This window comes from Sesamum indicum, linkage group LG8 (assembly GCF_000512975.1).
Source record: "Sesamum indicum cultivar Zhongzhi No. 13 linkage group LG8, S_indicum_v1.0, whole genome shotgun sequence".
Lineage (NCBI taxonomy): Eukaryota > Viridiplantae > Streptophyta > Magnoliopsida > Lamiales > Pedaliaceae > Sesamum > Sesamum indicum.
This window is the reverse complement of record NC_026152.1, coordinates 9,266,641-9,292,060: the sequence shown is the minus strand read 5'-3', so window position 1 is coordinate 9,292,060 and position 25,420 is coordinate 9,266,641. Positions and strand designations below refer to the sequence as shown.

The 25,420-nt window shown below is 36.3% G+C and overlaps 6 protein-coding genes across 10 annotated transcripts in view; 3 read left to right on the top strand and 3 right to left on the bottom strand.

Annotated features, from left to right (window-relative positions):
* Positions 451–2,414, bottom strand: LOC105168088 (UPF0678 fatty acid-binding protein-like protein At1g79260). Its single transcript, XM_011088022.2, has 4 exons — positions 2,119–2,414; positions 1,882–2,022; positions 1,234–1,302; positions 451–731 (listed from the first exon to the last, which is right to left on the bottom strand). The coding sequence occupies exons 1-4, from the start codon at positions 2,281–2,283 to the stop codon at positions 612–614; spliced, it is 495 nt and encodes a 164-aa protein (XP_011086324.1). The 5' UTR covers positions 2,284–2,414; the 3' UTR covers positions 451–611.
* LOC105168087 (serine/threonine-protein kinase AGC1-7) lies at positions 3,511–7,098 on the top strand. Of its 4 annotated transcripts, none has more exons than XM_011088018.2 (5): positions 3,511–3,890; positions 4,086–4,207; positions 4,404–4,522; positions 4,786–5,624; positions 6,073–7,098. In XM_011088018.2, exons 3-5 carry the CDS (start codon positions 4,520–4,522, stop codon positions 6,941–6,943), a joined length of 1,713 nt encoding a protein of 570 aa, XP_011086320.1. In that variant the 5' UTR covers positions 3,511–3,890; positions 4,086–4,207; positions 4,404–4,519; the 3' UTR covers positions 6,944–7,098. The 4 variants fall into 4 exon arrangements, with proteins under 4 accessions (XP_011086320.1, XP_011086319.1, XP_011086322.1 ...); XM_011088017.2 differs by having other exon boundaries at positions 4,071–4,207; XM_011088020.2 differs by lacking the exon at positions 4,404–4,522 and having other exon boundaries at positions 4,071–4,207.
* On the top strand, positions 7,710–12,359 carry LOC105168086 (isocitrate dehydrogenase [NADP]). 2 transcript variants are annotated; one of them, XM_020695983.1, is made up of 16 exons: positions 7,710–7,949; positions 8,098–8,141; positions 8,653–8,696; positions 8,776–8,885; positions 9,049–9,086; positions 9,326–9,403; positions 9,492–9,545; positions 9,630–9,731; positions 9,897–9,988; positions 10,745–10,848; positions 10,975–11,043; positions 11,123–11,238; positions 11,374–11,408; positions 11,492–11,634; positions 11,721–11,843; positions 11,921–12,359. In XM_020695983.1, the coding sequence occupies exons 3-16, from the start codon at positions 8,661–8,663 to the stop codon at positions 12,012–12,014; spliced, it is 1,194 nt and encodes a 397-aa protein (XP_020551642.1). In that variant the 5' UTR covers positions 7,710–7,949; positions 8,098–8,141; positions 8,653–8,660; the 3' UTR covers positions 12,015–12,359. The 2 variants fall into 2 exon arrangements, with proteins under 2 accessions (XP_020551642.1, XP_011086317.1); XM_011088015.2 differs by lacking the exon at positions 8,098–8,141.
* LOC105168084 lies at positions 12,692–14,943 on the top strand. Its single transcript, XM_011088014.2, has 5 exons — positions 12,692–13,034; positions 13,127–13,261; positions 13,358–13,395; positions 13,547–13,613; positions 14,381–14,943. Exons 1-5 carry the CDS (start codon positions 12,852–12,854, stop codon positions 14,774–14,776), a joined length of 819 nt encoding a protein of 272 aa, XP_011086316.1. The 5' UTR covers positions 12,692–12,851; the 3' UTR covers positions 14,777–14,943.
* LOC105168083 (protein SOMBRERO) lies at positions 15,073–18,461 on the bottom strand. Its single transcript, XM_011088013.2, has 4 exons — positions 18,328–18,461; positions 17,688–17,869; positions 16,069–16,346; positions 15,073–15,827 (listed from the first exon to the last, which is right to left on the bottom strand). The coding sequence occupies exons 2-4, from the start codon at positions 17,854–17,856 to the stop codon at positions 15,288–15,290; spliced, it is 987 nt and encodes a 328-aa protein (XP_011086315.1). The 5' UTR covers positions 17,857–17,869; positions 18,328–18,461; the 3' UTR covers positions 15,073–15,287.
* Positions 21,367–25,420, bottom strand: part of LOC105168614 (ABC transporter D family member 2, chloroplastic) — a gene marked incomplete in the record, with an annotated part of 6,433 nt that continues 2,379 nt past the window's right edge. Inside the window, 6 exon segments of the mRNA XM_020696461.1 lie at positions 21,367–21,957; positions 22,247–22,506; positions 23,390–23,702; positions 23,797–24,029; positions 24,525–24,753; positions 25,405–25,420. Of these exon segments, the coding sequence (XP_020552120.1) occupies positions 21,772–21,957; positions 22,247–22,506; positions 23,390–23,702; positions 23,797–24,029; positions 24,525–24,753; positions 25,405–25,420 (1,237 nt within the window).

Genomic DNA, 25,420 nt, shown 5'->3' with positions numbered 1-25,420 from the left:
TTCTGAAACAGGCTAAAGCAAAACCTTTTTAGAAGGATAACGGAAAACCAGTTGCCCGAATGTTTTACGAAGAATATCCTAGCACAAAGGATTTTTTTTTCCTCCATAGAATCCATAGTTACATGATTATATTATTTTAATAAATTGGATGATTAAATAATACATTAAGTCACTCTATATATCAATATAACTAAAATTTTTAATAAATTATAATAAATTCACATAATAAGATGAATTTACTTTAAGTGATCGAACGTCCAGGGGAACATAGGCTTTCGGCCTAATTTTAATCACTAAGCTAAAAACTCATTATTGAAAGGATTTTTTCTTTTCAACAGTCATTTTCTACGCATCAAGAAGTTGTCACAACCCATAAAATTTTCAGTAGTAAGAGTCACTACTGACGGTGACTTGTCAAAGAATCTTTTGTATCCGTTTACTTCTCTTTTCTTTATTGATAATCTTTTAGTTGAATATCTTGTCAACAATTGTCACATCAAATTTCAAGCCCTCAACTTCAAGGATGTCTAAAGATGTAGGAGAGTAACTGCAATAGCGATGGGTGGTACAACCGCTGATTTATTCATCACAACCTGGGAAAAGGGTTGTCGTCATAGCTTTTTAAGGACGGCCTTCAAATGCGGCTGCAGGCTTGTGAGGTTGGTGGCCATCTCAACCACGTATGATAATTCTCCACTAATCACTTCATAGATTCGACTCATCTCTTTCACCTGCCATCACAGAAACAATGTGTTATTCTTGATACATATTAATGCCGTTCCCTAATTTCTGGTCTTAAATTTATGGTAAATTTCATTTATACGTATTTTTTATAAAATTACAAATACATCTCTTGAAAGGTGTTAGTGCACTATTTTTGTGGCAGCTTTTGCCTCGGAATAGGGGGCGTAATACCTACAACCTCAATGGGTGTTTTTAATTTTATAAAGGGTAGGCAGTGTATTGTATTTGGGCCTAAATTATCTTGAGCTTCAAGAGGCTTCTAGAATGACTAGCTAATACAAACTCAGCCCATTTCGAATGTAGATGTACTATTTAACTTGTCAACTTAAGGTGTACAAGGACTCAAGAATTATTCACATGTTAATGGGAAGACATCTTCCTGACAATAGAGCTTGGGGATCCATCATGCGACTACGCAATTAAGATAGTAGAAGTGAAAACAAACATACTGAAATAGTTCAAAAAACATGCACATCTCTACTGATTTACCTTGGTAGCATTCCCAACAAGGGCACTCTTTAGCTTCACTCTTCTCTGTTCTGCATCATATGTTCCTTTCTGCAGATCAATGTAGAACCACAGCATAATAGCATCAGACGCTAGCTAATTCTACTTGTATCTAGTTTTCTTCTATCTAAGTGGTGACAAAACCTATCAGCCCATTTCGGAGGTGATTAACAGCTGCACCATAAGTATGAAAATTTTCTGGCGAAATACCATGAGATCGTTGATCAGTTGGGAAATTTTCTCTCCTTAGACAGCATGGAAACTTGCAGTTACTACATATTCTAATCAAATCAAGAATCAAGTTGCTCTGACTTACAAGCTACACATATAACATCAACCACTAAAATAACCAAGTTAAGCAATCAATTGTGCAAAATTCATAGCTAGAACATATGATTTCTTGGCTTTTTCTTTTTCGCAAGAAAGGTAAATTGGCCTATGCAGGGAATAAGGCATCCCCTGGTTCCAAAACTAGCTGAGAAAACAGAAACACTTCTCTCGAGCAACCTAATAGACTACAGAAGGAGGACATCCTACTGCAACATTCACCACTGTCTACCATCTTAAGACTTATCCATGGATGATCATCCCTGTGGCAACTTAACACACTGATGAGAGAATGATGATTACCTGAACCTCAACGAGAGCAGTGCTCTGAGCAATAACAACTTCAATTGTACCATCGAGTTTAGGCCGCCAGAAACCACTCTCGGAATGCATTGGCTCTCCGCTGCTCAATTTCCACGTCTTGGAAGAATAAGCTATCACGGGCTTCCCTCGTCAAAATATAAAATTCCTTCAGATCCTATATATTTGTGCCGTAATTTCAAAACGGTTTTGCATTCAGACAATTGGAAACGAAGGTACCTTGTTGGGAACGTGAGAGAATTGAAGCTCCTCGGAGTACTTGAAAGGGGAGATGGTCGGGAAACTGCCTTCCCCTTGTCCCCTCCACGTGCCCAGCAAGTACGACAGCGGCTGGACCGCCGGATGCACAGCCGCTTGCTGCAGCGGTAGGGAGTTTTCAGCCATCTCCACGCTTTAGTTCCGGCTGTTTTGCGCTCGTTTGAACCTTACGGGCCTCTGCTTCTCCGTCGGCTTTGGGGAGATAAAGTAGCCGTTTCTGACTTGTGCGATAACTGTATAATACGTCTGGTAATTCCAAATCACATTTATTCGGGCGGGCGACCTATGAGTCTGGTGGGTCGGATCGGATCCGGCGTTAGGCCGGCATTTATCTCCACTACCAAAAATAATTGATTTTCCTCATTATGTCAAGAATATTATTGTCATATAAAATCAATACAAAAATTTAAAATTTAATCATAGTTATATATTTAATTGGACGGGAAATCTATTCTTATATTTGAATTTGTATTTTGAATGTTTTGGCGATAAGAGAAAAAAATAGAGATAAGTAAGTGTGTGTTGAAAATAGATGGGGTTTGAATTTATCTTTTGAGATAATTTAAAATATTTTAAAAAAAGTGGTGCAGGTTTGATATTGGGATTTGAGAAAGAAAAGTCACTGTTCATTGTCAAATCATATATCTTTTATATATATTTTTATATATAAATATGTATATATATAAATAGTGTATGTTTAATGTTGTATTTGTTAGACACAAAAATCACTGTTTATTGTCAAATCATATCTCTTTTATATTATTAAAATATAGAAAGTTGAAAAATAAAAAAACACATAAATAAAGTGTAGAGACACAAAAATAAATATTAAATGTGTTTTATCTCATTTCAAAAAATGTGAAAACATGAATCAAACATTAAAATTTCATCAAAGAAATGAAGATAGAAGGGGGAAATATTCACCATCATATATTGATCTTGCATATTAAATTCAACTCAAATATTTCCCATATTTTTTTTCAGCTTTTTTATTTATTATTATTTTTTTATAAAAATATAGTTCGTTAGAGGTCTATCGAAATAGATTGAATTTTCTGTTACAAATCATATTTCATCTTTTACTGTATTTAAAAAATACATATTAAGTATATAAAATATTTCTCAAAATAAAAAAACGTGATGCCGACCTGTGTATTGAATGGTGTAGAAAATGGGATAGAGTTTGCAACACAAAATTTAATCTGCCACCAAAGTATAATATATAATTTGTCATATTTTAGGGAGTGAAAATGGAATTAAAAGAGAGAAGTGGGGCAGAAATGAGAATATTGAAAATTAATTCCTACCACGAGTATATTCAGAGTTTGAAATGCCGAAGCCGATCCTCGCGTATCCCCCGATCTGGCCTGCCACCTCCACTGACCTCTTCTCCCTTTCATCCCTCCACGTCTCTCTCTCTCTCTCTCTCTCTCATTCTTTTATTCAGTCCTGGGTATAAAATGGATTTTCCATTTCTATTTTTATTTCTTTTCCTCGCTTCCCGCAAATTTCTCTCCTCGCCCATCCACCAAACGGATGATGCCTTTGATTGTAGCAACAACCACAACGATGTCAAATACCAAACTCCATTGCACGTAGTGGCAATGGATTTTATCAAAGTCCCTTTATTTTCTTGTGGGATTTCCCTGTGTCCTTCTGCCTGCCTTTCCATAAACCAAAACACCTTCTCCAATGTTCGCTGATTCCTTGGAGGCCATAGCAGAGCCCACCTGGTGAGTTCTTCGTATGGAATAATATGGGTTGTATGTACATTTGCATGCACGAGGATTATCAGTGTATCATTGTGTCATATAGGAATGAAGATTTGATGTTTAGATCAAGAATTCATTGCCTGATGAAGAACAAGAACATGGGCAGATTTTGCATTTTGTAATTCGTTTTACTATTTGCAGAGTTTTTTGTTTCAGAATCTTGTCGTGTAAGCCCCTGGCGATGTTATTTTGTCTCACGGGTGCAGACTTGATTGTTATCAGTATTTCCTGTCGATTGATTCGGCTATAAATGCAAGTGGAACAATATCAGGAAAAAGGTACCTATTGATATAACAATTTTGGGATTGCCATAGACTTCAATGGTCTGCATGAATTGAAAAATGTTGAAGATGGGTAATTGAAATGTATCTCTATGTTTCCTTTTCAATGTTGTTTCCGGAGACGTTAGAATCATCATCAAAACTGGCATAGGTTTATAACGAAATTGTAACTCTGATTTTCCTATGATTTTAGAGCAAATTTCAGGGCAGTGGCACCGTCTGTGATCCTAAATTTGATTGGAAATGAGGAGGAAGCTTAATTATCTTCAGGGAGCTAACTGTTAGAGGATTTTGTTACGTATCCTGGAAATGGTTAGAGAAAGATTTACAGCTTGTGCACATATGCATAATATAGCTTCATGACTATTCTGAAAATGAAGTTTGCTCTGTAGTTATTAGTTTTTATCTTATTCTTGGAGTTCTTCCTCAGTAGAGTAATTTGATAGATCAAATGGAATAGGGCATAACGGGTTTTAGTTTTCATCTTTTGATTCTTGCATTTGATTCTTAATGGTTCTTCATTGATTCGGTGATGAGATAAATGGATAAGATTTATGTGTTTTCTTCAAATGTAGATGAGTCACACACCATCAGAAGACAATGCGTGTGAACCTGGCCAGCAGGACCTGGCAAGCAAAAGTTCTGCCACATCAACTTCAAATATATCTAAGGACTTGAAGAAATCAGATCAACTGCCAAAAAGAAGCGCCAATCCTGGCCGTGTCTCTCCATGTGAACCTTTATCTGTAGGTCCCAACTCTGAATTTAATTCAACCTCCACTCATAAATCGCCAAGTGAATTTAGAAGAAATGACGCAGTGACTCCAATTGGTTCAAGTCCATGCCCATTGCCCAGTCCTAAAATATTTACGGATACAGATTATCTGACAAGTGGATCACCCGCAATATCTTCTAACTTAAAATCAAGTAATGCTAAGAGCGGAGTATCAAATATCAATCATGGCTGGGGCGGTGTTAGCAGCAATCGCAGTGACAGCTTAGAAAGTACAAGTGCACCCCTCAAGCCCCATACTGGTGGTGATGGCAGATGGGATGCCATAAATTCTGCTTCTCAAAGAGATTCTCATCTTGGCCTTAGCAGTTTTCGTCTCCTAAAGCGCCTTGGTTATGGAGACATTGGAAGTGTCTACCTTGTTGAACTCCGAGGAACAAATGCCTTCTTCGCCATGAAGGTTATGGATAAAGGTTCTCTTGCAAGCAGAAATAAGCTACTCAGAGCTCAAACAGAAAGAGAGATTCTTGGTCTTCTTGATCATCCTTTCTTACCTACCTTATATTCTTACTTTGAGACTGATAAGTTTTATTGCTTGGTCATGGAGTTTTGCAGTGGAGGTAACCTTCATACTCTTCGGCAAAAGCAGCCCAATAAGCATTTTACAGAGGAAGCTGCCAGGTCACTACCCACTTACGTTATTGATCTTTATGCGCCTTTCTCATTTACATGCCATCTCAATTTTTCTCCACTGCATGCTAGTAAATTTGGACTATAGTGTTAGGATTTGACTACTTGCACCATTGTCACATCAGTCACATTCCACACTAGGGGGAGCCTTATTTATGTAACTGATATTTGCTTTCTCTTATTATATCTTTTGCATTTATTATCATCATTGATGAACTCGCCTATGAGCTATGTCACCAATTTTTTGTGTTACTTCTTTTCCACAATCCGAGTTGGTTTTTCTTGAAGCCGAAACTGTTATTCTACGTCTATCTGATGCATGATTAGCCTTAGGCATCCCATGACTAATTGTTTGTTCTGTGTACATTCTCCGACATGAATTTGGCAAAGCAAATAGCACCCTATTTGACATTTTGTTTATTAATTCTACTTTTTACAGATTTTATGCATCAGAGGTCTTGTTAGCACTCGAGTATCTGCACATGCTAGGAATTGTTTACCGGGACCTGAAGCCAGAAAATGTCCTAGTGAGAGAAGAGGGCCACATCATGCTTTCCGACTTTGACCTCTCACTTCGTTGTTCTGTCAGTCCAACACTCGTAAAATCTTCATCTGTTCATGTGGCAAATCAGAGTGAAATTCCTGGTGGCATCTTGGATGATGACCATGCTGTACGTGGGTGCATGCAGCCATCAACTTTTCTTCCGCGCCTCCTTCCTACCAAAAAGAATCGCAAATCCAAATCTGATTTCGGGCTGGGTAACAATTCTAACTCCCTTCCCGAGCTAATGGCTGAGCCAACAAACGTTCGTTCCATGTCATTCGTTGGGACTCACGAATACCTAGCCCCGGAGATCATCCGTGGAGAAGGGCATGGCAGTGCAGTAGATTGGTGGACATTTGGCATCTTCTTGTACGAGCTCTTACACGGAACAACCCCGTTCAAGGGTGCTGGCAACCGCGCTACACTCTTTAATGTTGTTGGCCAACCATTAAAGTTCCCTGAAACTCCACAGGTTAGTCTTACAGCCAGGGATCTCATCAAAGGGCTCTTGGTGAAGGAACCACAGAAGAGAATTGCATACAAGAGAGGCGCTACCGAAATCAAACAGCATCCGTTCTTCGAGGGCGTGAACTGGGCTCTTGTAAGATGCGCCACGCCGCCACACGTTCCTGAACCTATAGACTTTACGCAGTTTGCGAGCAAAGATTCAGGCCATTCGGACAAGAAGGTTGCGGACATGGGAGGTGGTGATAAGACCAAAAGCAACTCAACTGATTCTTCTTATGTTGAATTTGAATATTTCTAGGACCGGAACGTCTTGACTTTATGATAATGATGTATGCATCTTTTCTGAGAGTGAGAGTGATTTACACGCTAATGTTGGCAGGTTGAAATTGTTCCGTGGTTTCAATTTTCTGGATGGTAACATTATGGGGATGGGAAACACAAATTCTTGTGAGGCGAACTGAAGAATGTGTTGCATTTGCAAGGTGGATGTTTCATTTGTACTAGTTGTACGTGCCAAGTTTGATGCATGTGTACAAAATATTTAAAAAATATAAATAATTACGTATCATTTACTGAAATCTTTTGTTGAATGGGATTGTAATTAAAATAAATAAATAAATAATTTTGAAATAGATTATATGAAACCGGAGAAAGAAAAAAAAAACTCAAAATAAATATAAGTATTTTAAAAATTAATATTTTACCGCTTGTGGGTAGAACTGAAAATATCGAATTTAGTTGTCAGATCAAGACACCAACAAGGTGGTGGCCAATAATTATACAGTAATATAGTCAGCTCTTTCCAAGTTGTCGGGTTGATGATTTTGGGCTAAAAGATCCATGATGTTGGGTGTGTAATACCGATTGGACATTCCTGCAGTCCTATATAAAAAAATACTTTTAATCATAAATAACCACTTATGATATTGTAATGCTAATTTTTTTATTATACAAATAATATGTTTAAATTAATTATATTTATTTATAATATAAAATATTATTTATGTAATGATTGCACCAATGTTACTGCGATTTGTAGAAAAATTACATCAATTTGGTTACTATGTGTGAAACGGAACAGAAGTGAATTAAATTGGAGTTGTCGTGTTCTCAATAGCAAAGTAGCATTCAACCGGCCTATGTTTGTAACAAGCAAAGCAGTACTTGAAAGAACCGAATTCTATTACTGAATTGTGCAATTTCCTCTTCAATTTTGCTCAATATTCTTACTAATTTGAGTAGAGTTTCTGCGCCGATGGACTTCGAGAAGATAAAAGTCGACAATCCCATCGTAGAGATGGATGGTTAGTACCATGTTCCCAGTACATTCTGTGTTTCTGTCTGATCATCTCTTCTCTTTTGATTTCTTTTCCTGTCGTTTGCGCCGGTTTCTTGTCTGGAAAAAATGAATCATTGGGTGTTTGTCTCTTCATGGCTTTGGTTCCAATTTAGGTTAGACTGGAAGTGATTAGCGGAAACAGAGTATGATGTAGCAGGTGGGATTGCTTTCTAGAGCAGGACAATCTATCTTGGTTAAACCTAGTAGATGCTGATATCTTGTAGTAATAGTTGCATTTTTCATTTTTTACGCAACTCTGCCCTATGGGTTCTGGGCATATCGGGTGACTTTGAATGGTTAAGAAATTTTCATGATGGATATGGATCAAGCGTTTGCTTGCTTGGTTTTGACGGAAGACCTTGATGATAAGGTTACCTTTGGTGATTGAATGAAATGGAGTACCGGTTATCACAGGTCCAAAGCCATATTTATACAAGGTGTTCGAGTTGATTTATTGTAAATATCCTTCTCACTTTAGCTTCTCTGTTTTTTTATTTTTCATTTATTCTCTGGACCAAAGCCGATCAATGTTTTTTGAGAGTGTGTGTGTTTATTTTATGCATAATACAAGAAGAACATACTATCTTTATAGAGACAGTTCTCATACTTCAACGTATCTGCAAATTGGGAGCACAATCATAGTGACTTAAATGGAGAGTTTGGTGCAGGTGATGAAATGACTCGAGTGATCTGGAAATCGATCAAAGAAAAGGCATGTATAGTTATTTTATCCTTGTTGCTAATTTGAACATCACCATGCATTAGTCATAATGATTTCATATAATTTACAGCTTATTCTTCCTTTCCTGGAGCTAGACATCAAGTATTTTGACCTTGGTCTTCCTCATCGTGATGCCACGAATGATAAGGTTACAGTTGAAAGTGCAGAGGCCACACTTAAGTATGTAACTCATTTTCAAGTTCTTTTGTTTTTATTCTGAAAGATTCATGGGGATGCAAAAATGAATTTCTTGCTTGATCTATGGATTTTCAGTATGGGGCATGAAATTTCAAATTTTCATTTCATCTTGTATTACACCATAAGACCTTGTATTACACTCTAGGTACAATGTGGCAATTAAATGTGCAACCATTACTCCAGGTATGTGTACAATGTATATTAAACTCCACCGTTCAGACTTTATTATATTCATTCCAGTCAACACTTGGTGAAACCATTATTCACTGGATTGTTGTTGATGATCAATGTTGCTTTGGCTAAACATATAACTGAATTATCTCATCCACATCACAGCTCCACTTGTTACTATCCATATTAATTTGTTGTCCTGGTTCTATTTTATGTTGATATTTTTATGACTCTTTTGACTGATTGAATAGATGAGGCACGTGTTAAAGAGTTCAACTTGAGACATATGTGGAAGAGTCCAAATGGAACCATTCGAAACATCCTAAATGGTTGACTAAGTATCTTAGAACTTTCTTGATTCCGAATCTTCATTTGATTGCAGATTTTGACTGGTAATATTATTTTCACTTGCTACAGGAACAGTATTTAGAGAACCTATCATATGCAAGAATGTTCCTCGGCTTGTTCCAGGTTCTTATTATGAGGTGCTTGGAGTTACAACTAAAGCATTTCTTCCCTTGCTAATGCTAGTTACAAAATTTTGCCTATTCTTAGGTTGGACAAAACCAATATGCATTGGGAGACATGCTTTTGGTGATCAATATCGAGCTACCGATCTAGTCATTCAAGGACCTGGAAAACTTAAAATGGTGTTTGGTATACTTGCAACCATTATATTATTTCTGCATAGTATTCTATACATATAAATTTAGGTTTTCTTTATAGTGCTTAATTGAAATAAAGAAGACTCGTCTTTTGGAGTCGTATTGCTCTCAAATATATGCGATCTGCTATGACAAAGTGGCACGATACATGTTGCAGTGCCCACTATGGCTGAAGAGAGCACAGAGCTGGAGGTGTTCAACTTTACGGGGTCTGGTGGTGTAGCTCTGTCAATGTATAACACTGATGAGGTCTGAATCTATAACTTACCATTGAGTTCCTGTTATCATCTTGTTTATGTCACAGTAGTAATGGTGATGTGGTGATATAGAGCTTATAACACCACCCCAAGCTATCACTTCATTTACACTAAATAAGTCCAGCTTCAATTCAGATCTGCCTGTACAGACCAGTTAAGCAGCAGTGTTATTTTATCTTTTCTGTCTTTCTCTTTTTACTTTTTGAGGAGAAAACTTCCATCATTGAGATTATATTTTTGGACAGAAGGAAAAGATTTGAACTCTATGAGAGTTCTGAAAATGCAGAACCAGGTTAAAGAGTTTATAACTTATTTTTTACTGGCATTTTCTTTTTCATTCTATCTCTCCCCTATGCCATTACAAATAATTGGACATATGCGGAAACAACTTAACAATCTTATTGTGTGGGACTTTCCACCTATTGAGATCCTCCCTATTTTATAATAAAATAATTCCTATTGTGTTGTGTATTCCTGTTACTACCAAACACAATGCATGCAGAAGACTGATAGTTTTTGGCTTACACTAGATTATATGTAGTCCAGTGGGTAGCCAATAGAAAACTCTGTCTAGTCTCTAGGAATGATTTGGGCCTGGAAGAAATAAAATTGAATTTTGACTGATGACGCAGACTTGAAAGACCAAAAATATTTTACTGCATTTTCTTACAGAAAGGTCAGCAGTTACCTTCTAGAATCACCTTGTAATTTGCATGATGATAGGAGTGATATACTTCCCATTGCGCAGTCTATTCGTGCTTTTGCGGAGGCTTCAATGAACACTGCTTACCAGAAGCGGTGGCCTCTTTATCTTAGCACCAAAAATACCATTCTAAAGAAGTATGATGGAAGGTAGTGATTTTATTTTGTCTAGTATCCTAAGTTCTACAATTCCGTGCTATGCTCCACCATTTGTGAATTGAATTCTCCTTCTTTTTTTTCTTCTGCTGCTCATTTCTTTGATTTCAATTCCTGAAGATTCATGGAGATCTTCCAAGAAGTTTATGAAAGAGAATGGAGGTCCAAGTTCGAGGCTGCTGGGATCTGGTAGAACTAAGTTTATGAAAGAGAATGAGTCCACTTTGTCTCTTTTTCCTTTTTTAAATCTATTCTCTTGATACAATAGGTATGAGCATCGTCTTATAGATGATATGGTTGCTTATGCCCTAAAGAGCGAAGGAGGTTATGTTTGGGCGTGCAAAAATTATGATGGGGATGTTCAAAGTGATTTTTTAGCCCAAGGTTTGTAAAATACTTTGTACATCTAGCTTTAGCGCAATGAACACTTGCCTTTCCCAAAGGAAGAAGCAAAGTTATTTTTCGTTATTTCATTGCATTAGATTTGAGGTTACAAAGTATTCATTTCTCTTGATGCAGGATTCGGATCGCTAGGTTTGATGACATCAGTACTAGTATGCTTATTATATCATCGATCTCGTCCATCTCTTTTTCCCTTTTATGTTGTACCATTACCAACTTCTTAGTGTTTCAATAGGTATGCCCTGATGGAAAGACAATTGAGGCAGAGGCAGCACACGGCACAGTTACACGCCATTATCGTGTTCATCAAAAAGGAGGTGAAACTAGCACAAATAGCATAGCTTCAATCTTTGCCTGGTCACGGGGGCTTGCGCACAGGTAGCAGATTGATTTTCTCGTCTTCTGGTTCCATTAATATTCATTATTGCTTGTATATTAACGCATTACTTCATCGACTTTTCAAGGGCAAAATTAGACAACAATTCCAGACTCTTGGATTTCACAGAGAAACTTGAGGCTGCCTGCATTGCAAGTGTAGAGTCTGGAAAGATGACCAAGGATCTTGCTCTTCTTATTCACGGACCTAAGTGAGTACAATTCTTTTCTGTTCGATTTCCGTTCTTATATATTATACATTCCTCTAGCATGGGTGTGTTTCTTGCAGGGTGTCGAGGGATCAGTATTTGAATACTGAAGAGTTCATTGACGCGGTTGCTGAGGAATTGAGAGGTAGACTGCCGAAGAAGGCAAAGCTATGATCACCTCATTGGAATCTGGCATGGGAAGAGTATCTGAACTCGATGTTTCTTATCCCTATCTATGTATAATGTGAAGCTAATGTCTGTAGCAGTCCTTCCACCATCAATAAAGACAATGAAGGTGTGATTCCATCACGGGATTTTCACACATGTGTTATATGTGATTGTAGAATCAAGAATGGCTCCAATAGTAGCAAGCAGTAGTTCCTGTTGCAGTGAATGCTGTAAACCACTGCTGAGACGCATTCTGACATAACCCATCCCCAGATAAAGAAACGCATTCTTACATTGCTTCAGTGATACTTGTCATAGTGCTAAGTGCAAAGCGATGGATTTGTTTGCTTCTGTCACATTTTAGACATTGTTTAGCATATAATTAGTAACTAACTAGTCATCACGCCAAATTATTTGCATATGCATATAATAAATAATTTTTTTATATTTTAAAATATAATATAAATAAAAATAAAACATAATAAAAAAATTAACTTATTAAAATTTTGGAAGTCGATTAAGTCAATTGAGATCACACAAAATTGGTAAGGAAAAAAAAGGCCAAAATACTAGGAGAAGAAGTCGGGGCTTGAACCTCCGACCTTGTATTTCACAGCTACACGCTCTAACCAAGCTTGTTGTTTAGCACTTACACTAATATACGAGCAACCAAAATTGGGTTCTTTCTTGAATTACCAAAACTTTGCGAGGCTTCTTTTTAGTTTTCATAAAGCTCAGGGGGCGTTCAATCCAAAGCAGGAATTAAGTAATCCTACAGTTACAAACGCAATTGACCTTCAGAATATGAAGAGAAATTTCAAAAATTAGCAGCCGAATTCAATAATGTTACTGCAAATTTGCAACATTTCCAGCAGCCCATTTCTGGAAACCCGAAACAATTTTGCACCCACAAATCTCTTCCCCAAAAGAAATCCCATAGCTCCTTCTTTTCGCTTCCGTTGTGTCTCTGAACTCGCTTGTCAGAGTGTTTCAATCAATGATATTGCCGGCGTTTATCATAATAAGGTGCAGTTATTCGTTGAGATGGGCTGTTAGCTTTTGAATTTGGTGTTCTTTTTTCAGTTTGATTTTTTAGTTTGTATGAAATTGGTGTATAGGTTCTGGTAGCCGCAACTGTATCTGCAGCAATTGGGCAACTGACAAAACCGTTTACTTCGACACTCTTATATGGCAAGAAATTTGATTTAAGGGCTGCCGTTCAGGCTGGAGGATTCCCTTCCACACACTCTTCTGTAATCTTTTTTTTTCTTTTAAATTTAATTTAAAGATCATAAAAACAGATAGTCTTAGTCTCATCTAAATGTGTGTTGTTCATTCCCAAATTCCAGGCTGCTGTGGCAACTGCAACTTCTCTTGGTCTTGAAAGGTTTCCACTAGATTCTACCTTTGGATATCTAGTGATCAATTTGTTTATTTTCGGTTTTGTTTGGATGAGTGTCTATCTTTGGGAGAAAATGTGTGGCATTGGATTTTGATCATAGTTACTAATGCAAATGTTGCTGATGTATCTGTTACAGGGGATTTTCTGATGCTATTTTTGGTCTGGCTGTAGTTTATGCTAGCCTTATTATGTACGACGCTCAGGTTTGTGTTGAAATCTCTTCTCTTTCTCTGTTTGGTCAACTTAGGTTGCCAAAGCCAGCGTCAAATTAAGTACGTCAATTGAATACGTAATTCCATATTGAACTCTAGGATCTTGAAATGAAATACTGGGAACAGGTCTCTGCTCCAGCTGGTAATGAGCCAAAGATGTAATCTTTGTTTATTTGGTTACTTTGACTTTTCAATACTGACCAGCGAAGAAAAGAACCTAAGTTTAACAGAGCATTGATCAAGCCTTAAAAGCTCAAATTGTTTGTTTGTGTACTTGCACCAAAAATTTTGGCCTTCAGCTCCTAGTTTTAGTATGTCTTCTAGTTTCTGTCCCTTAAACTTGAATAAGCGTAAGGTTCCAGTCTATGTCCAATAGTCATCCATGTCAAAAATTGAATATTCTCTCAGCAGATTAAGCGTATCAAATATGCACATCGAGACTTCTCAAACGTGGTTAGACATTTGTATTGTTCCTTTTATGTAGTCTTCAGGTGGATTATGATTGTTTGATGTCATAGTAGCTGTGTAACATGCTAAAATGTTTTACACAAAAAGGTTAACTTTATCCATTTTTGGCAGTGTAGCTAAATTTACTGAAGTATCTTATTAGATTTAGGTTGAACAAGAGACCTCTTTACATGCCTCAAAATTGTTGAATTCACCAGGCAAAATCACTGGCATCTCTATTACATATAGTGATATGCAGCCTTTTACAGTTGTTTGGGGAGTTATTCAACTTCCCCTTTATGCTTTTGCAGGGAGTTAGGAGGGAAGTGGGCACTCATGCAAGAGAACTAAACAAAGTTCTGCTCAGAACCGCGTCACATTCAACTGCCTCCAGAAATGATGCCAAAGATCTGACCAATTCTTTCCCAAGAGAATCATCTCCAAAGATGGAGAACATTGACCCTCTTTTCTCAGATGCGACGAAGCCAACAAAATCTTCTCTATTACTCAAGACTGATGACAGGAAGCAGAGCAACACATCCTTTATAAGGTCCTCTAATGTAGTGTCTGAGGTCAATGGAGGATTAGAAAGTTCGGCAGAGAGTTGCCCTCAATTGAAAGAATCAATTGGCCACACAGAAATTGAAGTCGCAGCAGGTGCCTTGTTGGGTTTCTTAGTTAGTGTAGCAATATGCCCATATGTATAATACTATAGTATACGATTCATTTTTCTGAACATTTGAGTTCAAGTGTTAGCTTCTCCATGCAGCTCGAACGAGCATACATGGAATTTGTCAGGACATATTTGTACATTCTGATTGAAGGATTTCTCCTGACATATTTGACAGGACCCTTTTATGACCTAAACATAAAGTGTTCTTGAAGTTAGGCTTTCACCTCTTCCCACATTCATTGTTCCATATGATCAGCCCTTTGTGTTTGATGATACATAGAAACTTGTTTTTGTAGCTTCATACTTACGCAGAAGGTTGCATAACATTACTTCCAGCTAATTTGATAGTTGGAATTGCTATACACATTTTTCTACATTTAACTGACACTGAAATTGACAATGCATATGATAAGCAGAAAACCAAAATCTTGCACATAATCCCAAGTACTTGAAATATGCAGCCTCACAACATAAACGAATAGGTTTCAAAGGCTGAAGGCCAGGTTAGCCATAGCAACACAAATATCTTAAATTACCACAAAAAACTACTTGGAATATCTGGAAAGATCTGCTTCCAGCCCATGGTAAGAAAACGGAATCCTCTGGGTGGGTGGAACAAAATCAGCAACCTGAGAAAACTGGTGACATTTGCTGATATGGTCCATGGTCTGATGCGTAGCTCCCAGTAATTTGTCCAAAAACGACCAGTCACCGGAAAACTTCTCTGGCTGCATGAGCCCAGCACTGGTGCCACAGCCGGAGGTGGCGGCACTACCGGATGTTAACCTCAACAGGTTCTGGGAACTCTGCATGTCAATGGTGGGCAGTGGAAGTGAGGACAAGAATGAAGGTGGGACGGTATCGGGACTGAGTAGTTGTGGGAGATGCATGTTGGAAGTGTTGTGGTCATGAAATGTGTAGTTGTTATAATGTGGTAGATGATCTGAGTTCTGCTTCTGCTCTAAGGTACAACCACCAGCTGCATTGAAAGGCACAATGTGCTCTACTTCTTGGTCGAATTCGGGGTTGAAACCTCTGGTGTGGCTCTTCTTCTTGAATACTCTGCACACCACCCACCCATCTTCCTGTTTGATCAAAATTAAGTAGGACAAAGTCAGATTCTTAAGGGATATGATCATAATTAACCTTAAATAATACTATATACAGTGAGGCTTAAGAATCTTAACTTATAAAAAAATGTAAAAGAAAAACCACCATGTGATTTACATACATGCATGCATGTATAACTAAAAGCTATACATTTGTTGTCTGCGTATAAACAACGAATTTTTATGAAGAAAATGGAATTTAGTTTATAGTACGTACTTGGATTTCGTGATCAGGAGTGTGATCGTCCAATCGGTACTCGTGCATGATCCAATCAGTCTTCTGGCCGTGAGGGGCACGGCCGGTGTAGAAGACTAGGGTTTTTCTCATCCCGATTCTCTTGGAGGTGCTGAGATGGATGGCCTTGTCCCTCCCCGTCGCTTTCCAGAACCCCGCTGCCGTCGCCCGGTTCGTCCGGGTACCCGTCGGATACTTTTTGTCCTTGTGGCTGAAAAAGTACCATTCGTTTTGGGGCCCCGACCCTATTCTACATTTCTCTGCAATGCAAATTCATATCCATTACTATACATAATTACATTTTATGACGAGGAAATTTGCAATTTTAGTGTCGTTGTAACATAGGAGATGGCATTTTTTGTCCGATGCGAATTTATTTTTATAATTTAGTCATGTAATTTTAAATTTTGGCAGCTTTAGTCTTTTATTGTCGGAAAATCACATGTGACTGCACATGACTCGATTAAATTACAATTTTAGTCTTGTAAATCAAATTACACAGGACCAAAATGCCAACCACTTCTAAATTACATGACTAAATTTGCAATTTAATTAGATCATGTGTAAATTGCATGTAATTTTTATTATCAATTTGACTGAAAAAAGGCTAAAATTATCAAAACTTTAATATTATAAGACTAAATTATAAATATCAATTCATACAAGAAAAAGAATATCAACTCCTAATTATATGACTAAAAATTATAATTTTTTTTATTACGCAATTTAACCCCCTCAAAAATCTCTAAATTGTGAATTCTTGTTCAATTCTTTTACCAGTATTTGCATATCCTGATCCATCTTTCAAAGATCAGCTAATTAAATTTTTTGATGTATAAATGTAATTGTCTGAAATTGGTAGTAATTCATCAAATTAGAATAGAAACTTGTACATATAGCATAAAATTGCTAGGTAAATAAATATTCTCTAGGTTAACTCAAAATTATATACATCCTTTAATTTATATATGATTATTTAATAATTAGTACTTATATATATAAATAGCTCTTATTTGAAATATATATATATATATACATGCATACATATATATAGTAGTTTGGGTTTATTGGATGGAGTGAGATTTTAGTTTGTTCCCATGCAAATGCCGGCCGTATACTATACGTTTCCACTTCATCATACGCTTAATTTGCCATCAAACTCACAACTATATATAATATCATCACATTAATTACCTCATTTATACTCTATCCAACCCCAATTAAATAATTAAACTATATATACACTCTGTAAGGTTATATTTGGACGAAAGAATTTGAATTTCAAATTAATTAATATTATTTAAGAAACAATTTCAGATGATTCTATAAAATATAATTAAAAATGATCGAGCAGCAAAAGATTCGAATTTCTTTGTAATATATAATTATTCAATTATAGATTCCAAAAAGAATATGTTATATTTGAAATTCCTATCTTTAAATTTATTTAAAAAAATTATTTCCAAAAATACTACTACTACTCAAAGATCTTCAATGATTATATATATATATATATATATACATAAAATTAGAGGAAATTAAGATTAAATATGATAAAGAGGTGAATTTAATGTAAGAAGGGGAAAAATTAGGGCAGGTACCTTTGAGGTCCCAAGGTTCAAGTTTGTTGAGATCGACTTCCCTAATAACATCCAAGTCGATGTGTTGGTAAGAGACCTTCTTCCTTAGATAGTAGTAAAGCAGCTCCTCGTCGGTGGGATGGAACCTGAACCCTGGTGGAACTGATACTTCCCCATTTCCACCCATCATAATTATGTGTTTCCTGCACTTGTCATCCAATCCATTTCAATCAAATCAATTGTGCACATCCATCTACCTACATATACATATGATGATGTTCTTCTACTCTAGTGATTAATTAAGGATTGAATGAGTCAAACCCTAATTGTTACGACCTAGATTAAGATTAATCATGCACATGATCATGAACCCTAATTAACATCCATCTCGGAATAGCTACGACTGCAGCTCATGATCAAACCCTAGCTAGCTAGAGACATATGTATATGTATATGTATATATACACTAATTAAGCTTGTTGAGGTCAAACATGGAGCAAGCAACTACACATATGTATGAGTGTTACAACGTTGACAAACGAGATTTCATTTAGGGAGGGTGACGTAACCTTAACTAAACAGAAAACTTCGCAGGAAGCGAGGCAAATTAGGTGATGATCCATCAGCGGAAAGTTGATAAGAGAAGAGAGAGGAAGCAAACCTCTGATTTTAGGGTTTCCGATGCGCAGTGCCAAACGGAAAAGACAAGCAAAAGTGCCGGGGGAGAAATGAATTGTGATGAGAGTACGTACGTAAAACGGTAGCTGTTGGTTTATTATGAGCACACAAATCGAGTAGTGTCGTCGTTAAAAAGACCTGCATTCATATCTATATATCATATATACATACATATGTACTACAATTAAATATATATATATATATATGATCAATTCATTGCAGAAATTAATGAAGGCTAATTAGGTATTTCTAATATCCTTGTAACTAATAGGTTTAGTACTATGATGCATATTAATTTTGCCCTTTTCTTTTTTTTCCTTTTTATTTTACACTGACGCACATATTTAAGAAGGTCTTGTGCCCGAATCATTGGGTTGTCTCCCTAAGATCCATTGATATATTGATTGATAGGAAAACAAAGTAAGTACGATAAGAGGGTGTTGGGCTAATTAAGTTTATTTACAAAGTCGATTTATAAGACAATGTTTGAGCTTATAAGATGTTGTATACACGTAACTTATTTAAAAAGAAGTTATTCAAGTATCCAGCTAATAAATAGAGATTTAAAACAATTAAGTTGGGAACTCAAATTACGTACCAAATGCTTTCTAGCATCTTATAAGTTGTTTTAAGAATTTATAAACTGACCCAATCACTTGATAGATTTTTTATGTTATCTAATATTCTCCGGGTTGAAAAAGTCATATTTTTTCCATTATTCTGTAATTTGATGAAGTAGAATGCCTTGAACTTTTCATATTAAATTTGCTAGATCTTATGTTTTACTTAGAGTTGCTTATTTTATTTTCTCCAAACACATCTAAATACCGAAGGAGTAGTGTGTGATCCTACCACACCATGCATCGATCCAACGCTTTTTCAAGAAAAAATCGTGATGTTTAGCCAAAGAGAAGAATGAATCATCAAATTAGAATGTTTGATCAAGAACTTTTAATGAGAATCGGAAAAGAGATAAAAACTTGATAAATTTCAAACTGTATATAATCAATCATCCTTAATCCACACAACATCCATTGAAATATTTTTATAAGGGAAAAGTATCTTATTATGAGCAATATAATATTATAATAAAGAAAAGTATATAGTAGTGACAGAAATAATTATAAAAGAAACATATGTAATGAGGTTATTATAATTAATCTGTGAAGGAGAAATTGGAAAGTGTCGTTGAAGGGGGAGACCTACACATCCCAAAATTCGCCGCATATAAGTGATGAAAATCTGCACTACTGCCAATTACTATATAGTACTACCCATCTCATGTGGTTATAAATTTGATGAGGGGATGAGAAGATAATTTACTCTCCCCACAATAATTCACCAACTGAAATTAGACATTAGAGAGAATTTTTTAGAGTGCATTCGGTATTGTCAAATCAATAAATAGTAACTTGAGGTACAAAATAATATTTTGAGAAATTATATAGTGTGGTAAAAGTGTATATATTAATTTATTGTAAGACTTATATACACAAAATTATTTTTTTGGTCCTTGTAAGTAATTGTGTATTGCCAATATATACATCAACAGCATCTCTTCTTCTCGGTCAAAACCATACCCTCCCTATATTTATATATATTATCGCGTATTCATTATTATTAATATATGCACTGCTCGTCAGAGTCAAAACAAGAATTAAGGAATTTGCCATTATTCCCCCCTTAGGCTTAGCTAGCTACTTTTACATGCACATACGCCAGCTGATAGTTGAAAAACTGGCCTTTGTTTGCTTTTCTCCGAGCATACAACCTCTCATTTCATGTCTACTAGTGAAGACCTTGTCCGGCTCTTTTCCCTTTTTTTCTGGCCATGAATCCATATGTATTATATGTACATGCATCTCTCCTCCATATCAATAAGAATTCTCAACTTGACTTTGGATGCGCTTGCACGCCGTAATCAAAGTCTGAGTACAAGATATGGTTTGTTTTGATCCAAATTTTGTAATTTTATTCATGTATAATTGTAATAAACTCATCATTTAATAATTTCAAGATTTGATGGGATTCAAATGTCTATCATTATCCCACAACAAATCAAAAAAATATTTTTGAAAAATCATTATTATATATTGATCTATATATGTATTTGGGGGTGGAGGTGATTAATTTTTTGTATAGCTAGGCAAAAACGGTTGCTAGGCAGAGGTTGAAATATGTAGGGTGGGGTGGCGTTGGCATGCACGTGAGAGGTGCATGGAAAAGAAAGCAAAATCCTGAAAGTGCGCAACATATACACGTTCCTGCCCCAAAAGAAAAGGATGCGATCCCAATTCCCATGCCGGCCTCGATTGCCTTAAACTATAGTCATAATCAACCTTCACGCCTTTTATTTCAGAGCCCAACCCCATCCCTACGTTACCCCTCTACTCTTCACCATGCATATACTCTCTCATTCACATAGATGCACCAGGTCAAACATGGACCATAATTATCCATCTAAATTTATAATTATTATTCTATCCAATCCAAGATCAGAGTGTGTTATAGATAGGATTAATTACTTTTACACTTTTTAATTTGTATTCATAAACCATTCTTGTCTTTTATATAATTATATAAAACGCTTTTGGGAGTTAAAAAATAGGGATAGTTCATGTAATGATGTTAAGGTCTCAAAGGGGTTTATGTAATTTTTCAAAAATCAGAGATAATTTATATAAATAATGTTGATAATATCTTTTATGGATGTACGTGTACTATTTCGAACAATTTGTGTAAATAAGTCATAAATTAAAGGGTATATATGTAATTACTCCATATAGATTATATAAAGAGAGAGGGGGAGTGGGGACACGAGCAACAGCAGCTAGGTAGCTAGTACTGGGGGTGCCGTTGCCTTAACGAACACTTTCTAACATTAATATGCAGCTTAAAATAAAACCTGCAGTAAATGAATAAATCTAATGCTTGCATCACAATCAGTGAGCTTGAATTATTTGATAGATCCCATAATTGAGTTTCATGGGATAAGTGAAATGCATGTAATGAGAAACTTCTATACTCTAAAACAACTTAATTAAATTCTTGACAGATATGTTCATCAATAAGTCACATGTACATCTATTTCTCCAACAGCTTTTAATGCTCGTAAAAAAATACATGTAGAACGGAGCAAGTGCAGTGCAAGTTCAGAGTCGAGAAGGATTTGCAGGGCCATAAAGATGGGGATATCCATGACTTATACAGCCTAGCCTATTATGCTAATAGACAACAATTCCTCACATCAATTTGGTCAAATGCTAGGCATCAGAAAGGTATAACTTAAACTCTAAACAAATATTTTCAGTTAAAAAAGAGGAAATTTTCCAGACTGTTTTCTTGGGACTATCGATCCTGGTCCCGTTTATACCATCTTAAGCAAAAGAGTGGACATTGCAATACCTCAGTCTAATGAAGTTTGTATTTACTGCTTTGATAAGTTGTATGCAGAGTCCTTCTTGATGGGCTCGAAGCGCCAATTGGGTAGCACACTTGTTGGTTCCACTGGGGATATGTGCAAGACATTCTTATGGTGTTCGTAGAGTGTTCGCCTGTGGCCAATGCTTATGTAAGTAATCCCAGTAGTTTCAATTAGCTTATATAAATGTGCCTGCAAACACAAGTTAAGCTTAGAGAGAGTAGGAATTACAAGGTGACAGAAGTGTTATACAACCCTAAATTTGGACCAAGTATAATAGACGAAAGGCATTTTATTGAAAAGTATACTAATTCCAGCTAATAAACTGTCGTAGCTAAATGAATAGTAACTGCAGCATTAAGAAAGGTGAACATGAGGAGTACTCAAAACTTTGAATAAAAAACACCAATAAAATATGCATACACACAGGAGTTGTTGGAGGCAAAAAAAAATGAAAAAAAGAAACGCCAATTTCAATTACCTCATTAGCTTCATCTAAAGCACTCGTAGATTCATCTAATAGAACCAAGTTTGGTTTAGAGAGCAACAGGCGTGCAAATGCTAGACGTTGTTGCTCGCCTATGGAGAGAACACTAGACCATTCATATGTGCAATCCAGATCAAACCGTGACAATATATAAGCAAGTCGAACATCTTCCAGAACTCGTATTAAGTCGTCTGTTGTTGGCTTCACAGGACTCACATCCATGTCTTTGCCACGCATCAGGAAAGGCAGTGAACCTGTAAACATGAACGGTCAGCAATTTTAGCACTCGAGGGAGAGCAAGTTTATCAGTAGTAATCCTACTTTTTACCATGGCATATCTCCTATTTCACATTCCTTTCCCAATCAACTTGTAAATGCTCATACTCAGTAGAGGTCAATTGGTCCTCCAGGGTTAAGGTAAAGGAAGTTAAATCTCATAGAGATTAAAATCTAAATCCTTTATTATTTTACATGGTCAATATAGAAGTCACTCATCTATGTCATGCATATCAATTTCCATCTTCCCACAAAACATGGTCTTGTCAGATTTCAACCCACGCTAGTTATATATATATATAGTTAAAAATTTCTTCAGCCACTTGCACGTCTCAAAATTATTTTCATGGCGTAGCCTACCAGCCAATTCTATGGCCATCCTACTTACTTGATTGGTAAAGCCTCATACCTTCTTGCACTCAAGTTATTTCTATCCCTCTTTCTAATACCCTTGTGACCATCCTAAAGAGCATGAATGTGCAACCCTCGGTACAATGCTTACGAACTCTTGGCTGTTTTCTACTTGAATGCTAGCAAATTCAGATAATCATCATTTGCATGACATTTTTCTCGTTTTCACAAAGCTTATGAATTACATTTATCATCAAGAAACCGAATGGATTAATTCTTATAAGATACAGACAGTTGGTTTGACAGTGAGACAAATTAACGTTTACCTCATAGGTGATCACTTCCTTGAGATCACCCGGCATTAATTTAAAAGGCAAAAAATGAATTTTGATTCAGAATACATCACAGTTTGGAGCCGTGATTCAGATGTCTACAATTGGATTTCACCCACTCAGAAATTTCACAACAGCAATTCCCAAGGATATGGTGGCACAAGGAAAGATGTCATACCAGTTGGCGTATCACTTTCTGACATGGGTACTAGATCATCATTCCAGGTAGGATAAAGCAATTGATGACGAAGAGTTCCCAAAACCATGTATGGTTTTTGTGGAAGAAAAAATACATCTCTTGAATTTCTCGTATTGTGTTTGTTGTGCTCATGCACCAAGGTTGCTTCAGGAGAAGCTGCATCTGCAGAAAGGCATGGCGAATTATCCCTTGCATTTCTGTCATAGAATCTTATAGTTCCCCTTCCGAAGTTCCAAAGACCAGCTACAGCTCTTAGTAATGAAGTTTTACCACTTCCACTCGGTCCTGTAACCTGTTAATGCAGCTATGTACCAGCAATGAATCCTTTCTTTTAATTTGCTTAACTTCTTAAGCTGAGATCTCAAAGATGAAATATAAATACAAACCAGCAGATGGTCCTTCTCACAGATCTCCAATGACAAGTCCCTAATAAGAGTTGCTTTACTTGGAGTCAACAGGGTTAAATTCTCAACTGTTAGTAACTTTGAACCTCTGTTGATGGTCAGAGCTCCGTTGGATGCAACAGAATTGCTTACATTGCAAAATTCACGAGAAATTTCTTCCGTGGGTTCCGTGTCACTTCTGGTCTCGTTACTAGTTAAAAGATCATCAAATTCACCTGTCATTTGAAATATGTCAAAACCTCTTCACACATGGCATGTTACTCAAACTTCATAGGCATACATGTGAGCAGTAATTTCCAGCAGTAGACCTGTGAACTATTATGGATTTCTCATTCAGTAATTTACAGATTTCAAACCTGAAACTCTATATTGAACCAATGCACAATTACCGCTGCAAAGATATATATCAAATTGGGCCTCATCTTTACATAGTTTTTGTACTTCAGTGAAACATAAACATGGTATGGATCGTAAATGCACAAACATCTTGAAGGCCTTTGCCTAACAAGTTATCAAGTAAGTTCCCCAAATCTAATGAAAGTAAAGGAATTAGTCCATGTCATGGTAACTTAAGGATACGTCAGAACCAGGGATCCTCATGAAGATTACATCACTCAGCAAGTGAAAACAAAGCCCATATGTGTCAAATTAGTGACGGTTGCTGATAATTACCCATACTTTGAGATATTAATTGGATGCAGTTTGAGTACCTAGTCGATCTATGACAGCAGAAAAGGCACTGATAGCCTGAAATTGGTACACAATGAGGGAAAAATCTCCAAGTATGTGATTGAATGCAGATACAGATTGATTTATGACCCCAAACTCAATTTTGCCAGAGAAGTACATGGGCGCAACAACTGCTGCAGGAAGAATCTGGATCAGGTATCGGTAGCCATTGGTAAAGAACTCCAGATTTCTGGAAGATATCAACAGTTTCTGTAAAGTTAAAACGGCATAAAAATGAACATATTAAGATTTAACAAGCATATGACTTAACTAATAGTAGGAAATAGTGAGAGATGAAGAATCAATAGGTTAAAAGTTAACACAGTACAAGATATAGGATGCACATATTCTCACTTTCAGATTACTTTCTTTCTTCATTTGATCCTTTACTTAAAGAGAGCAACAAAATAACTTAGCAGCTAGCATTCACTCCTTTTCATTATGGTAAACTTGGTTGCATTTATCTGTACATAGCGATACTAAAGGTTTTACATACAGTCAAGCATTCCATTCAACTGCTTTGGTCAAATTTCCGTTCTAACTCTGTAAAGAAAGATTTCCAGAGTCACATTACATTCAATGTAATTTAATTATCAAATCACGATTGCCTTGATAAAGGATTAAGCAGCCAATTAAACAGCATAATCAGTTCAGGTCCACTACAGAAATGATCAAGGGACAACCACCACTTGAACTTAATTACAGTTGTATTTAGAGAATTTTCTGTTTTAAGTGAAAGATGGCTTCAACCCCTTCAGAGGACTTAGATGCTATAAGAAATAAATTCTCTGATTCTGATGTGAAGGACATGAAATTTCAAAAACAGTACTTAAAAGACAAAATGTTAAAACTTTTACATACACTAAGATTTTCAAAA